This window comes from Haliotis rufescens, unplaced genomic scaffold, assembly GCF_023055435.1.
Source record: "Haliotis rufescens isolate VD_foot unplaced genomic scaffold, xgHalRufe1.0.p SCAF_6, whole genome shotgun sequence".
NCBI lineage: Eukaryota > Metazoa > Mollusca > Gastropoda > Lepetellida > Haliotidae > Haliotis > Haliotis rufescens.
In genome coordinates, this window is record NW_025964334.1 from 14,512,797 (window position 1) to 14,529,147 (window position 16,351).

The 16,351-nt window shown below is 42.5% G+C and overlaps 1 protein-coding gene across 1 annotated transcript; it reads left to right on the forward strand.

Annotated features, from left to right (window-relative positions):
- The first annotated feature begins 14,083 nt into the window (after positions 1-14,083).
- LOC124135442 (C-factor-like) lies at positions 14,084-16,056 on the forward strand. The gene is made up of 2 exons (XM_046500770.2): positions 14,084-14,491; positions 15,160-16,056. The coding sequence occupies exons 1-2, from the start codon at positions 14,128-14,130 to the stop codon at positions 15,561-15,563; spliced, it is 768 nt and encodes a 255-aa protein (XP_046356726.2). The 5' UTR covers positions 14,084-14,127; the 3' UTR covers positions 15,564-16,056.
- Positions 16,057-16,351: the final 295 nt, after the last annotated feature.

Here is a 16,351-nt window from a genome sequence, read left to right on the forward strand (position 1 = left end):
AGACTTCAAACACCAGAAATATTCAGTGTACTTAACAGTTCACAGTCTGAATGGTTCAGCTTCAGTTTTTCTCAGAAATATCAAAATGTCAACATTGTCAGGGGACAGGGATGCCCTTTGGGTACTGACAATGTCTCCTGCAGTTGAGAACACTCTTTCACTGGGAACAGAGATCACAAGGACTCGAAGTTAATGCCTGACCAAACGAGCTAAGTAAGGGAAGCGATATCCATTGGCCATTCACCATTCCAGGGGATTTGCAGTTAATAAATTTGACGAACACCTATCAAAACAAAATGTCCTCCATGGCAGTTTTGATTTTCTTGTTACATGGTTCGTCAGTGGCGTGAGACTGGCACACTCTCAGATTTCACCTCAATGTCAGTGTCAGACACAGATGGTAGTGGTGATAGTGGTTGGCTTTCAGGCTCAGCATGAAGAGGTTCACCTTCTTCCTCTTCAGTCTGCAACAAGTTTTCAGAGTTAATATATAGAAAACCTTCTTAATTAAAAGTCAGTTTTTATTTTTTTGTAATTTATGTTGAAAATAATCATCGACTATGTCAATGTTGTTTTTCTTAAGAAGTGTTTTCAAGAAATTTTGTAACCCAAATATTTATGCTTGTTTCATTTTCTAGGCTTATAATAAGTTCTCAAACTTTAGTTTAATAGTTTAATGCACTAATATCCAGAAATTCAGACAAAACATTAAGTAAACAAATAAATACCTTTCACTTTAATGCACATGCCACTGCTTTCGTTTGTTTGTTGTTTAACGCCGCACTCAGCAATATTCCAGCTCTATGACGGCGGTCTGTAAATAATCGAGTCTGGACCAGACAATCCAGTGACTGAAATCATGAGCATCGATCTACGCAATTGGGATACGATGACATATCATATATCAACCAAGTCAGGGAGCCTGACCACTCGATCCTTACGGCATGCATAGTCGCCTTCTACGGCAAGCATGGGTTGCTGAAAACCTATTCTACCCCGGGTCGAATTCCATCTTGTGGAACCATCTTGTATGAGTTTGTGACAGGTAAGTAACTGTTTGGTTCTCAGGACAGATGCAACATGAGAGCTTCCGTGAAAAAATGACTCCTCAAACTCTCACTAAACTTGCATTGTTCAAAACATCTAATGTGAGGGTTGAGACTGGGTGACTCATTGGCAGCACTAACAATGCTGCTTGCTTTGTTTGTTTGTTTGTTTGTTTAACGCCGCACTAGGCAATATTTCAGCTATATGACGGCGGTCTGTAAAATAATCGAGTATGGACCAGACAATCCAGTGATTGTCAGTAGATATAGCAATATTTTCAAACCTGTCAATCTTCCATTCTGATAAAGCTGAAGTCAGAACTTTAGCTAAATTTGTTCCAGTATGGCACTGGTGAAGGGGTCGTGTTTCTAACACAGGATTTTCCATTTACCACGCTCCGCTGAAAGAATGTGCAGTTATTGTAACGTAGCTGTCGATGGCACGTGACCAACCACGAGTGGTAATAGCAACACTTTCAATTCCTTTCAAGACATCACGTTTCGTGTTCTCGTACAGTTAATAAGGATGTAAGTAGAATAGTAAGTAGGTAGATCTATTTTTAATAAAGTTTGTGAAGAGTTTCTTTTTGGGGAAAATTAGGGTTAGGACTAAGTATGTACAAAATATGCGGTAAACAATAGACATGTATCAGGTTCTTGTCCGTGTGATTGTTGGATTTCTCAATTTTATATTTTGTTGAATATTCCTCTTTTGGTATTTATTAAAAAAAAAATTTCAACAAGCCTTTTTTGTCTTTATTCACCTGCCTAATGCTTGAACGTTAACCATACTACAGAGTCTCACAGGAGTGTACCAGCTTACCACACATTTACCATGTTATTAAACACAAGGCAAAGGGCCGTGAGTCAGCAGTGTGGGCCCGTGAAGATCCGGGGTAGAATAGGTCTTCAGCAACCCATGCTTGCCGAAAAAGGCAACTATGTTTGTCGTAAGAGGCGACTAACGGGATCGGGTGGTCAGGCTCGCTGACTTATGTGAAGCATGTCATCGTATCCCAATTGGGTGGGTCGATGCTCATGATGTCAATCACTGGGTTGCTGAGTGCGGCGTTAAACAACAAACAAACTAACAGCAGAGGGATTCAAGACGCTCTGCAGAGCCACAGAACACTGCTGTCACTGGGTACCTCAGGCTAGTGATAGACAACAGAACTCTGCTTCAGGTAAACGTTGCTTTTCGTTAGAATATCCACACACACACACACACACACACACACACACACACACGCAATGTGGATCGATGCTCATGATATCAAACACTGGATTGTCTGGTCCAGACTCGATTATTTACAGACCGCCGTCATATACATGTAGCTAGAATATTGCTACGTGCGGAGTCAAGCAACAAACCAACCAACCAACACGAACCTTTTGCACGTGTTCCTAGCTCTTTGGCAACTTGGGTTATAACTGCATGTCCCGGGGCAAGTAAACGGTTCATTTAGGACCAACTCGAGCACATTTAGCAATCACCTGAATAGTACTTGCACATGTTGATCGGCCTATTATGAGCAAACATAGGCCCTGATCACGAAGAGAGTAATATCCTTGTTTTCTGTTCCGTGTCTTTGAACAAAAAGCTACCAAATCATACGTACGTACAATGCATAGAATAACTTAAAACGTACTGCCAAAAAACACATAGTTCACCATTCATAAACGGATAAACTATGAGTAAGCAAATATTTAGTTGTTAATTTCATAACATGTCGTTCATGTCGCCGAGGCAGAATACTACATTCGTCAGTTGCATTTCGCTGTTAGTTTCATGTTCTCAGCAAGGGTAATTTTACTGTCTCATTCCATTGTTTTATGTCTCTGATTTGATTGGGCGGCTAAAGGTTTCATCACTCCGAAGACTCCGAAGAATCTGAAATGACTACTTTGCGTAAAGCTCATTTCTAAACTAAGCCCATGTTTTCTTGAATGTGACATCAGATCAACATGTGAAGGGCTTTAATATCAAGACCGTGTTGTTTTGGAAATGCTCATCTACAATATGATAGTAATATTACAATTATTGAATCTCTTACTTGTCATTTTCCTCATCTTCAGGATTGCTGTACTGTGTTTTTTATGTTTGTTATCTTGTACGGAAGAGGTCTTTAGACGTTTAGACTTTTATGTATTCCATCCCAAAGTAAACACCCATTTCACAGTAAGGTCTCTCGCTGTATGAGTATACGATTGAGGTCGCTCTAATACACATGATTGACAGTGTTGGTGAATGGTGAACAGTGTTCGAAGAGCATAACTCAGAAACCGTTAAATATTTCTCTACGAAACTTTGCATGTCTATCAGACTCATGCTGAACTGGTGCCTTTTGCTATTTAGGAATTTTATAAATGTTCATTTTTTACGTTTCCATGGCAACAAGTTGGACTTAGGTTCTATAAGGGTGCTGTTCGTTTCCGGAGCGTAACTCAAAAACCGTTAAATAATTTCTTACAAAACTTTGCATGTTTACCAGACACATACTGAACTGGTGCCTTTTGCTATTTAGGAGTTTTATGCATTTTTATTATTTACGTGTCCATGGCAACAAGTTGGACTTAGGTTCTATAAGGGTGTTGTTCGTTTCCGGAACATAATTAACTCAAAAACTGTTAAATACTTTCTTACAAAACTTTGCATGTCTACTAGGCACATACTGAACTGGTGCATTTTGCTTTTTAGGAATTTTATAAATTTTTATTTCCATCATCCAATCCTTGGTTCATATGCTAGTAGTACACGGACAATGTAATTGTCTTAAACGACAAACAACAAGAAATTAAGCGCCAGTGCCATATGGGCTGGAAAAGGAAACAAACGATTCCTCTTGGGGGCAAAGGTAATTTAATAATGACAAATGTTTAATCGAAACATAAAACCTCCGGGTGGGAGGTTGGTAAACAAACAGACTGAGAAAATTCACCAAATTCCTGAACAACATGTAGTTTGCATGTTACGTTTGGCGCCTGTGACGTGTCTCTTGCAACAATAAAAAACAAATACCGCTTACAGCATAATCAGCAATTGACAGTCTGGATTGTCTCCCCTTTATTGTAAAATTAATGGACACTAAATCAGATGCCATGGCATTGCCGTTTAAATTAAAATAAACTAGGGTTTATTTCTCACTTTATTTTTTACGTTTCCATTGCAACAAGTTGGACTTAGGTTCTATAGGGTAGAATTTGTTTCCGGAGCATAACTCAAAACCCATTCAATACTTTCCAACAAAAACTTTGCATGTTTTCCAGACACATACTGGACTGGTGCCTCTTGCTATTTAGGAATTTTAGAATTTTTTATTTTTCACGTTTTCATGGCAATAAGTTGGACTTAGGTTCTATAAGGGTGGTGTTCGTTTCAGGAACATAACTAAAAAACTGTTAAATAATTTCTTACAAAACTTTGCATGTCTACCAGGCACATACTGAACTGGTGCCTTTTGATATATAGCACTTTTATAAATTTTTATTGTTTATGTTTCCATGACAACAAGTTGGATTTAATTTAATATAGGACTGGTTTACTTAAGGAGTATAACAAATAAACTGTTAAATATTTCCTTGCCAAACATTGCATGTCTATATATAAAGCGCATACTGAACTAGTGCCATTTGATATTGAGGAGTTTTAGAAATGTTTATTTTAGAATTTCCATTGCAGCTCTTTTGGCAATGGCTAAGAGAAATGTAGGGTCAGTTACCTGGTTTGGGACCAGAACGGGTTAAAATGGGTGGGGGGATATAGATGACTTTGTCAACTATACGCTTGTAAACGGTAAACATGATACATGAATCATGACACTGACATTGTTATGTGAAACAGGGTCCGGCTTCAAAGTACTCCGGGGGGGGGGGGGGGGGGGGGGCGGCACTGGGCCTAAGGCGCCGCGATTCGCTGTGCAGAGTTGCGTCCCTTGGACACGCCAGAAACCTATGATTGTGAGTTCGAATCCCGGTTCACCCCAATTATGTTTCTAGGTTTGTCAGCACCATACCCGTGCTCGTGGGTTTCACCGAAGTGGTAAACGTCTGAGACCTGCATCACTTCGGGCTTTCCTCCCACATTAAGCTGACACGCCACGATATAACTGGAATGATTTTAAAAGCGGCGTTAAACCCAACTCACTCACTCACTCAAAGTACTCCGCTCTTAACTCTTTTAACACCGTAGCCACGTCAAAATAAATATACAGCTTCATGAACCTACCTATCATTCATTTATGAAATCTATCACTGTTCACAAAGTCGGAAAATACGTATTTCATTTCAATTTATCATGTTTTATCAATAGATTTACAATTATTAACTAAACTGACGTCCAAAAGAAACTTTACCAGAGTTTGAAATCACTCTTGCTCAAAAACAACAAAACATACATGCATGAAGTAAAGTGTATTCAGAAGATCAATATATCAACATAATCAACACTGAAAATGACAATCATACCGCGACCGAGAATGACGTCAGAGCCCCCCAAAGTTGGGTGTGGTACAAAACTCGAGCTTTCAGAATCATGGACAATAGGCAGAGTAGATAAACAATCGCTCACGTTCAATAACAAGTCATTAGTATCGTGTGTGACCACCAAATGCCTCAATACACGCAAAAACTCTTCGACGCACAGAAAAAGTCAGTCGTCTGATGAGGTCACGTGGGATTTGACGCCATTCTTCTTGGAGTGAGTGAGTGAATCAGTATGGTTTTACGTCGCTTTTAGCAATATTCCAGCAAAATCACGGCGGGGGACACCAGAAATTGGCTTGACACAATGTACCCATGTCGGGAATCCAACCCGGGTCTTCGGCGTGACGAGCGAACGCTTTAACCACGAGGCTACCCGACCGCCCAATATTCTTCTTGGAGGGCCAAGATCAGTTCTTGCCATCAAGTCCCAGAGGTGTTCTATGGGGGTCGTTGACATTGTTTGCTTCGAGGATGTTAGTGACAATTCTGGCTGTATGGGCTCTAGCGTTGTCATGCTGATAAATGACACCACGTGGCTGCCGTTGGAGAAATGGTAGGACAACTGGACGAAGAATGTTATCCATGTAACGCTGAGCTGTCAAGTTTCTGTCATCGATGACCAGCGGTGTCCTCTCCTGCCCAGAGATCCCTCCCCACACCATGACACTCCATTCACCATATGGTACGACCTCCTGCACGCAACACGCCGCCGTTCGTTCACTCCTTCGGCGGTAAGCACGTTGTCTTCCATCAGCCCTAAACATACAGAATCGACTTTCGTCAGTGAAGACAACCCTCGGCCAGTCACGTCGCTGCCAACGTCGTACAGTCAGGGCCCATCTCAATCGCAGACGACGATGTTGCGCTGTCAATAGCTGTCCTCTGTATGGTCTAAAAGCCCTGATTTCATGAGCCCTGAGTCTCCTGGCCACTGTCTGTCGACTAACCCTGTGACCTAAGGCATTTGTCGCCGATGACGTCACTGTCAGGAAGCGATTTCGGAGGTGCAAGGTACGCAAGTGTCATCATGGGGCGTGGTCACCCTGGGTCTGCCTGTTTTTGGCCTGTCAGCGGTCCGCCATGTCTGTCTGTAACGTTGCATCAAGTTGGTAACGGCAACACGGGAGCAACCGAAGGTTCGTGCAATATGGGCGTGGGTGGCTCCCATATGTACCATACCCAAGGCTCGTTCACGTTGTTCGACTGTGAGTCGTGGCATTTCTTTTGTGTTTTTTTATCACTGTGGATGTCTGACTTGCCGTTTTTATACCCTTACCCGCACGTGCATTTGCAGTTGTCCGTGGTGCACGTGTTTTTTACCTTTTCGCGTGTTATCTCGCAAACATGTAACAGACGATTAACATTTTCTGCATACACTATTGTTGTATTTAGGTTATGTGTTTTAGATAGACTTCATCGAAAAAAAAATTATACTTTGTCTGAAATTTTTATTTTCAGTTGGTAAAGTTTCTTTTGGACGTCAGTTTATTTCCCGCAATGTTATTGAAAAAACTTGATCTAGGGGACATGCTTCGACAACTGGTCCATAGCAAACATGATCCTGTTAGCGAGCAATGTAAAGACGTTTCACGAAAACCGTAAATATATTTACTAAAGTAATACATAAAATCATCAAACATATTTCTTAAAATTGTCAACTTACATCTCAGCTACTTTTTCCATCTTTTCGTGCGATCGTGTAATGTCAAATGACATCTCGGCATTTGTCGCCCCAATTTATAATTTTTAAATGTTGTTATTATATTCAAAACTTTATGAATAATGTAGTGATTATCTGCACATCTGTGAGAGAAATGCAGCGGTTATCTGCAAAGCTATGGTACTGTATATGAGCAACGAGGTCTCCGCGCCTGACCACCAGATCCATTTAGTCGCTTTCACAAACGAGGCTTGGTTGCCGGGACATATTCTTACCTGGTGTACAAACAAATTAGATTAATGTGTTAATATGAAAAACAGCATGAGTATTCTTGTTGTACCTGGATGGTTATGTTCGTAATTTTGTATATATACTGAACAACAAAAGTTCCTGTGACAATGAATAAGATTTAATGCAAAATTAAGTTTTTTACCAAATCTGAAACAATTTCTGTTTGCAACAGATAAAAGACTCCTGTAAGTGTTCAAATAGTTCAAATTGCCAAACTGACTTCAGAAAATGCGTGATTTCATAAAAAAGCATAATCATGCCAAAATGTCAATTTACAAATCAATAGCGTGTGTGTCCACCTCTGGTTGCGATGCAAGCAGCACATCTTCGCCTCATGGAATGGACCAGGCGTCGCACAAAGTCCTGTGGGATATCTGTCCATATCTGATGGAGCATGTTTCGAAGTTCCTGGAGTGTCTGTGGAACACGTGGTTGACGTGGAAGGCGCCGATCCATCTCATCCCACATGTGCTCGATTGGTGAGAGATCAGGAGAGCGAGCCGGCCAGGGGTTGACATTCAAGTTGTTTTGTTGAAGAGAATCCTGAACAAGTCGAGCAATATGAGGCCGGGCGTTGTCATGTTGAAAGGTAATGCCTGGGCCATGACGACTAAAAAACGGTAGAACAACAGGGCCGATGATCTCGTCGCGGTAGCGCTGTCCAAAACAATTTCCAAAAAAGAGATTTCCCTCTACCACTATCAAACGGGTCCTCTAACTTGCCGTAATCCCATCCCATACCATAACGCTGCCGCCCCCGAACCAATCTTCTTCCATGACACAATGATTGACGTAACGTTCACCTCGACGTCGGTACTTTCGAATCCGTCTATCGCTGTGGCTGAGGTGAAAACGAGACTCGTCAGTGAATAGAACTTGTCCCCACTGCATGGCCGTCCAGAGTAGAAGCTGTCTGCACCACTGTAGTCGTGCTTGGCGGTGGTTTCCTGTGAAAATGGGACGTCTGGCGGGTCTTCTGGTGACAATCCCTGCACATCTGAGGCGACGACGTACGGTTTGTGAAGATATTCGTCGAATGCTAGGGATGCTTCTTGCAGTCACTGTTGCTGGCTGGAATCGATTTCGTAGGTGTGTTGTTCGAATCCAGTTGTCTTGTCAATTATTGGTTACGCGTGGTCTGCCACTCCGAGGATGGTCTCTGACCGCATTCGTCTGTTGCCAACGTTGCCATAAACACCAAATGGTGTTTCTGTGGACGTTAAATTGTCTTGCAACATCACGTTGACTCGATCCTGCTTCAAGCATACATGTACCAATGGCTCGCAGGCCCTCATTTTCGGACAGGCGTGGCATTTCGTAATGTTGAATAATTGCGTACAATGCATATTGAATCCCGTTAACGCACGTTTTCATACCCATTATTGAGGAGTGAAATGCATGGGGCTTGCATACTTTTCTGAAGCAGTTGGTGACTTGATTCCATACATGTACTACAATATTGAAAACCAAACTTTACTTGTTTGAAAAATACACTAAAATATTTGTGTCACAGGAACTTTTGTTGTTGAGTATATGCAAGAAATTGACTTAATTAAACATGACATGTACTCATACGTTCAGTGGAGTGTTGAAAAGCATATATTAGAGTTAACAACCACAGCTAAACACACAATGTTGGTGATGACATTAATCTACAGCAATATAGTAAATGGCGTCGTGGATGGCGTGGTACATTGCTCGTGTGTACAGTTATTGGTTTTTCTGATCCAGACTTGCGTATTTAAAGGCCACCATGATATCAACATCTGGAATATGTGGGCGCTCGATCACATTCGCCCACACACCGCGAACACGACATTGACGTGTTGATGTTGTCACTGAATGTATAGGTTTCGCAGCTTCGAAACCCGTTGGGAACACACGCTTTTGGTTGGTTGGTTTACGCTGCACTCAGCAATATTACTGCTTAATGACGGCGGTCTTTGTAAGTAATCGAGTCTGGACCAGACAATCCAGTGATTGATATCATGAGCATCGATCCACGAAATTGGGATCGATGACTATGCTTGTCGTAAGAGGCGACTAACGGGATCGGGTGGTCAGGATCGCTGACTTGGTTGATGGATCGATGCTCATGATATTAATCACTGGATTGTCTGGTCCAGACACGATTATTTTACAGACCGACGTCATAATAAAATAAATTAATATAAATCTGTCCCCAGAGAGAGGTACATGTTTGTTTGTTGCTTATGACATCAAGGAGTCTTGTACCTACTCTCCGTAGCGTAGAGGATGGGGCATCTGCGCAGAAAGCGGAATGTCGGTGGTTCGATGCCCCGGAGGCGTCATACCAAAACACGTCAAAGATCGTACTTGTTACCTGCCTGGAGTACAACATTCAGGGGATAAAACAAGGACTGGTCGGCAAGAAGTCTGTGTAATGTGTTCGAGTAAGATATCCATGGGTTTGTGCCAGTTCACCGACATAACTCTGGACTGGTATTAGTACTGGTCCACGCACGCACGCAACATGAGTGAATTAATATTAATATCAATTCACCTGGCACAGACTCACAAAATTCACATCTACTGCTGTGAACGTCGCAGATTTGAGCTATTGCTCGACATAAAAGGAAAGTTGAGAGCTGACATTGACTATTGACATTCATACAGATGATATCTGTCGAGGATGATCTACTCGTAATTCTCGAGCAATGAAAAAGTACATCGTTCACCTGTTCTTGTTAAACCACGCTCCCCGAATACTTTGCAAATCAATTTATGCATATTTTTTTATTAACGGACGTCTATGAATATTATCTACGGGCCATATTGCGTAATGCCATGTTAAAGATATGTTTGTGTATTATTTATACCAGGAAGAGGTCAACATGACATGGGTAGGCGGGTCGCGTTGACCTCTGTTCTATCAGCTCCATACTAAAACATAAACTCAATATCGTAAACCATATGTAATTGTTACGATATTCGTCAGGTTCATTTCAGTTTACTGCCAATCACATTCACCTGTATCTGTAGCTCTCAAGCCAGCTGGGGCGGTCGGGTAGCCTAGTGGTTAAAGCGTTTGCTCGTCACGCCGAAGACCCGGGTTCGATTCCCGACATGGGTACAATGTGTGAAGCCCATTTGTGGTGTCCCCCGCCGTGATATTGCTGGAATATTGCTAAAAGCGGCGTAAAACCATACTCACTCACTCACTCACTCACTCAAGCCAGCTGAATTGGGCACCGAGTGATCAGGCTCCTTGGCTTGCGAGGCACCGTGTCGTGGAAGCACTTGTCATTACTCACGCTCTCTCCGACCCTTGTCCATGCTTTCAATCATGATTTTGACTGATCGAGACTCCCATATGTACAGGCCGATATGCCGTGGCTGGGATGTTGCTAGCTACGGCGTTTAATAAAATTCATGTGCTTATTATAGCGCTGACATATAGTGTAGGCGCTAGATCTACAACGACAACGACACTACAACGTCTGCCAATGTTAAAATTCCAACAGCGTATTGATGTAATTACAATAACACGTTCTCCGTCTACACAGACGAGAAGCGTGCATCCCGATCGTGTAAGTTTAACTGAGTTGTCCTGTATAAATTACTCATTGTCATTTTTAGAAATGAATACAGAAACGTAGCTGAATACATTCCGCACACGACTAAAGGGTAAATTTGTGACAATTTACATGATTTCAATGATTACTGAAGAAATACAACAGCCTTTGTATCAAATGTGCATACATGTATGCAAAAACTGGAAGTTTAAAACACTATAGTTTTCGCCACCTATGGGTAATAAATAGATGGAAACTAATGTTGTCTTGCTGAATAATGGATTAAAACCAAACTACTAGTGTCTCACTGAAAAAGTATACATGGGCAGTAAGCCAAATGCCGTTAGTCATCTTAAGCAAGCCACTCATGCCAACGACCTGCAACTGGGCCCCGTATCACAAAGCGACCGTAGCACTTATGTGGTCGTAACTCCCATATACTTTAACATAGGATTACGATAGTCGCAGCGCTGGGCTCGCTTTGTGGAACGGGCCCCTGTACTATGGTCGTGGTGTATTGATTTATTAACACAGCGTGAAACACAGTTAGGCCTAACAAAATCGTACTTGTACTTGAATGAACGTAGAGCGAAAGTTGAACAAAACAGGTAATTGGATTGTTTTGCAGAATTATGGTCCTTAGGGAAAATATTCCCCTAAACCACCATGTGCACGTTTTCTCCAAATTCATTACAGGTGCCTATAGGGGTTTGCAGCTGACAATTTGTGAAGTACTTTCTGGGTCTTGCGGACCCCCTTATCCACCTGTTCGCAGCCTGAAGACACCCGGACAAGGCCATGGAGTGTTCGCGTGTCATAATGAACCAAGAAATCGCTGCGTCTATGGCGGAGGTGGAAACAGTTGTTAGGGATGATGCACTCAATCTGCTGCTGAACAACACCGACGTTAACCAACAGGAACATGGCATCGAACCAGTGACACGGGAGAAGATGAATGTTCATTTCGACCGTAATGTTACAGGTAGAATAAAATTATTACTACGCACAAGTAACTGGACATTTTTTACCATTAGTGCGCGCGCACACACATTCACGAAGCCTAATAATTCGAGCGGGCACAAGTAGAAACTGCTACCAGTCCTTATTCACGGTAAATTTTCGACAGGTCTCCGCCTGTATGTAGGTGATAACGGTAGCGCTAGGTACAAAACTTTAAAACACATTATGTGATTTGCATTGATGATGCCGAAAGGGCGATATGAATCCTAAAGCGCACATTGGCAGCATTTACTGACGAGTTTAACGCCGGTTTTGGCAATATTCAAGCAACATCACGCCGGAGGACACCAGACAAGGGCTTCACACATTGTACATCTATAGGGACTCAAACCGGGCCATCGCCGTGACGAGCGAACGCTTTAACCACTAGGCTACCACACCGTAACTTAGAAGTTGAGATCCATGACCCCAACAGTGGCAAATAGAAAAAACATGTATACATGAACGAGGGAATGCGATAACGCATCTTGACACATGGCCCAGACTAAACTACATTATACCATGAATAGACAATACGCCTGAGAGAATGAATACCATTGAATAACTGATATTAACCACCATCTATGAAGAAACAATCAGCTTTTTTAGAATCTTGGTAAAGACGGTTTAATAATGTGATAATGTTGCTACATTTAATCATTTGATACTTATCGTCAACTCATTGCCAAAGGAGACATGAGGAACGATACATTAATTCGTTGTGGCTTCATTCAGTGCAGGACCGCCTCCGTGGTCTTTTGGTAGAGCGTCCGCCCGGAGAGCGGAAGGTCCGGGGTTCGAACCCCGACCGCGTCATACCAAAAGACGTTAAAAGATGGTACTTGTTGTTACCCTGTCTGACGCTCGGCATTAAGGGGCTAAAACAAGGACTGGTCGGCTCGGAGTCAGTATACTGTGTCTGAGTGGGGTATTCATGTTAAACTGCGGCATGGTATCTCAGTGAGCTAGCACTATAAATCGGCATCAGTCCGGACTAGTACAAGTAACCAACACAAACACACACACATACATGCACGTCGCTATATAAGTGCAATAATCTTGGACGCGACGTTAAACCCCATTTCACCTCACCTCATTCAGTGCATTTGCCTGAGGATACGGGAACGAAGATTTTCCGGCCGCTTCTTGGAGTACCAGTAACATTTGTTTGTTTGATGTTTTACGCCACGTGTACACTCAGCTATATGAGTGAGTGAGTGAAAATTTAACGTCGCATCGGCATTATTTCAGCCATATAGCGACTCAGCTATATGATGGCGGTCTGTACATAATCGAGTCTGGACCAATGCTGTTATTGATATCATGAGTATCGGTCCACGCAACTGGCATGTTATAACATGCATCAAGCAAGTCAGCGGGACTGACCAACCGATCTCGTTAGTCGCCTCTTCCGACAAGCATTGTCCAGACTTGATTATTAGTGAGTGAGTGAGTATGGTTTTACGCCGCTTTTAGCAGTATTCCAGCAATATCACAGCGGGGGTCACCAGAAATGGGCTTCACACACTGTACCCATGTCGGGAATCGAACCCGGGTCTTCGGCGTGACGAGCGAACGCTTTAACTACTAGGCTACCCGACCACCCCACTTGATTATTAACAGACCGTAGTCATATAGCATGACTATTGCTGAGAAGGGCGTTAAACAGCAACAAAACATATTTATTTTTTTGGTATTTGTGTTTCGAGCGGTAATTCAAATGCTAAAACGTTTTTCACTTTAATTTGATAACCAAGATATGTTTCTGATTATGAATAATTCTGTAAACCGAGACATCTCACTAAAAGTATACCTTTAAAGCTTATCTACATGGTAGATCAACATTTGATCTGTTTAATTAATATGTTAATGATAAGGTTGACGATGCATGACGAGCTGTTGCCGCTCTCGCATATCGATCTGCCACGATGCTAATGAGGAACTGACGCTCACAACAACAGAACATCAATTCAATATCGTAGCATTAGGCCTGATAACACAATGAAATGATCAATGAAGCCTTATAGGGTCATCGCTCACAAATCTGACGGTCACAGTTACCTCCCTTTGTTTACACGGGCGCCCATGCTGCAACGGACTCGCTTCGACGACCATGTGCACGTTGTCTCCAAAATCCGTATTCATTACGGGTGCCAATAGGGGTTTGGGGCTGGAATTTGTGAAGCACTTTCTGCGTCTAGCGAATCCCCCTACCCACCTGTTCGCAGCCTGTAGACAGCCGGACCAGGCCACGGAGTTGACGCAGCTAGCGAGCGAAAATGGAAGTATTCGCGTGGTAAAGCTGGACGTGAGGCAGGACGAAGAAATCGCTGCGGCTGTGGCGGAGGTGGGGAAAGTTGTTGGGGATGATGGACTCAATCTGCTGCTGAACAACGCCGGTGTCAACCAACAGGAACAAGGCATCGAACCACTGACACGGGAGAAGATGAATTATCACTTCGACTGTAATGTTACTGGTAGGTTAATTTATTATGAAGCCATCGTCACGTGTACGAGAACTCGTCGATGACAGATGATTGCCTGAGGTTTTTTTACATACCGCCGTCGCATGGCAGGAGTACTGCTGTGTGGCGCTAGGCAACGGATCCTTCAAATTTTATGGCGGGGACAGGACAGGACATGCTTTCCCTTTTCACAAAGACCCGTGAAGATCCGGGGTAGAATAGATCTTCAGCAACCCATGCTTGCCGTGAAAGTCGACTATGCTTATCTTAAGAGGCGACTAGCGGGATCAGGTGGTTGGGTCGCTATATGGTGGCGGTCTGTAAATAATCGAGTTTGGAGCAGACAGTCCAGTGATTGATATCATGATATCGATCCACGCATTTGTCAGCGTGCCTGACCACCCGATCCCATATGGACCGACCATTTCATATTCTGGCTGTGATGGGATTTTGTTTACGGAGCGTAAATAATTTATCAGCTGCATTTGCAAAACCTTTTTTGATGAAATAAAAATAATGAGTCTAAATATTTCGATAACGCCGAATTTTGATAAAAAATGAAAATAACTCAAAACAATTGGACCCGGAACCGGATTTGGGATATCCAAGATAAGAAAATATCGAGTGGGTCGGTGCTGAGAAAGATGGCTATATTTTTTGTGGACATGTTCTTTTTTCAGCTCCACTGTTGATTTGTAAAGCGTTTCTTCCCACACTGAGACGAGCTGCGGACAAGACAGAGTTCAGCTGCAGCAGAGCGGCCATCATCAATCTCTCTTCTACCTTGAGCCTTATCAACTACGTCAATAAGATAAACGATTTCCGCTACCCTTACAACAGCTCAAAGTGTGCCCTCAACATGGTGACCGATGTTCTCGCGAGAGAAGTTTCCCCGGACGGGGTGTTGGTGGCTGGGATCCACCCCGGGTGGGTCAAGACCGACATGGGAGGTCCTAACGGAATGATTGATAAGGAAGAAAGTATTTCCAAGTGTATGAATACATTTGCAGCGATGAATAAAGATTCGTCAGGGTTGCTGCATTCATACACAGGAGATATCTTTGATTGGAATTCCGGGCCCTAGTCAAATGCAACTATGTGATTTGCCTGAAAGTGAAGTGTATCATGCAAAAGGTTGATAGGTTATGGAAAAAAAATATCATAACGCTTCAGTTCGTTTACCTTGTCGAATAAGCATTATATTTCAATATATATTCAAATAATCGGATTTGGGAGCATTCATTTTTTTGAAAATTCAACCAAACTGTTCCTTTTTTCACCACGGTCAACAAACTGTAGATTTTGGCCATATTACGGAACAAACTATCTATTTAAACAAGCCCCCGCCCCACCACATCAAAAGAAATCAAATGGATATTTCTGATTCTGATTCTAAGTATCCTCTTTTAATCCTCTGGATAAGTTTCTGAGTTGTGCTGTAATATACTTATTGATGCAGGATGAGAATCAATATCAAACAATATAAAGTATACGTGACATCTTCTGAATGGACCACGTACTGGTTAGTTGAGATTCCTTTTTATGAACAGATGAATAAATGTGGTTCCAATCTGAAATATGCTGTGTTTGTATTTCGCAAGAATGTTTGCATCATTTCAAGGAAGAAGGAATACAGGGTATTGGGACAAGGATGACGGAGCCACCTACAGCGGCCAATTCATTGTTCATAGGCTTGCCAGAAACCTATAATCGTGAGTTCGAGTCCCAGAGTCGCCTCATTATGTTTTTAGGTTTGTCATCACCGTTCCCGTGCTCGTGTGTTTCACCCAAGTTGTAAAGCCTGCATCATTGCTTTTCTCCCACATCTCCGCCTGGAACACAGTGATAAAACTGAAATACTGTTCAAAGTGG

Coding starts and splice junctions, on each gene's coding strand:
- LOC124135442 (XM_046500770.2), top strand. CDS start 14,128: ATGTGCACGTTGTCTCCAAAATCCGTATTCATTACGGGTGCCAATAGG. Junction 14,492..15,159: donor CTTCGACTGTAATGTTACTG/GTAGGTTAATTT, acceptor TTCTTTTTTCAG/CTCCACTGTTGATTTGTAAA.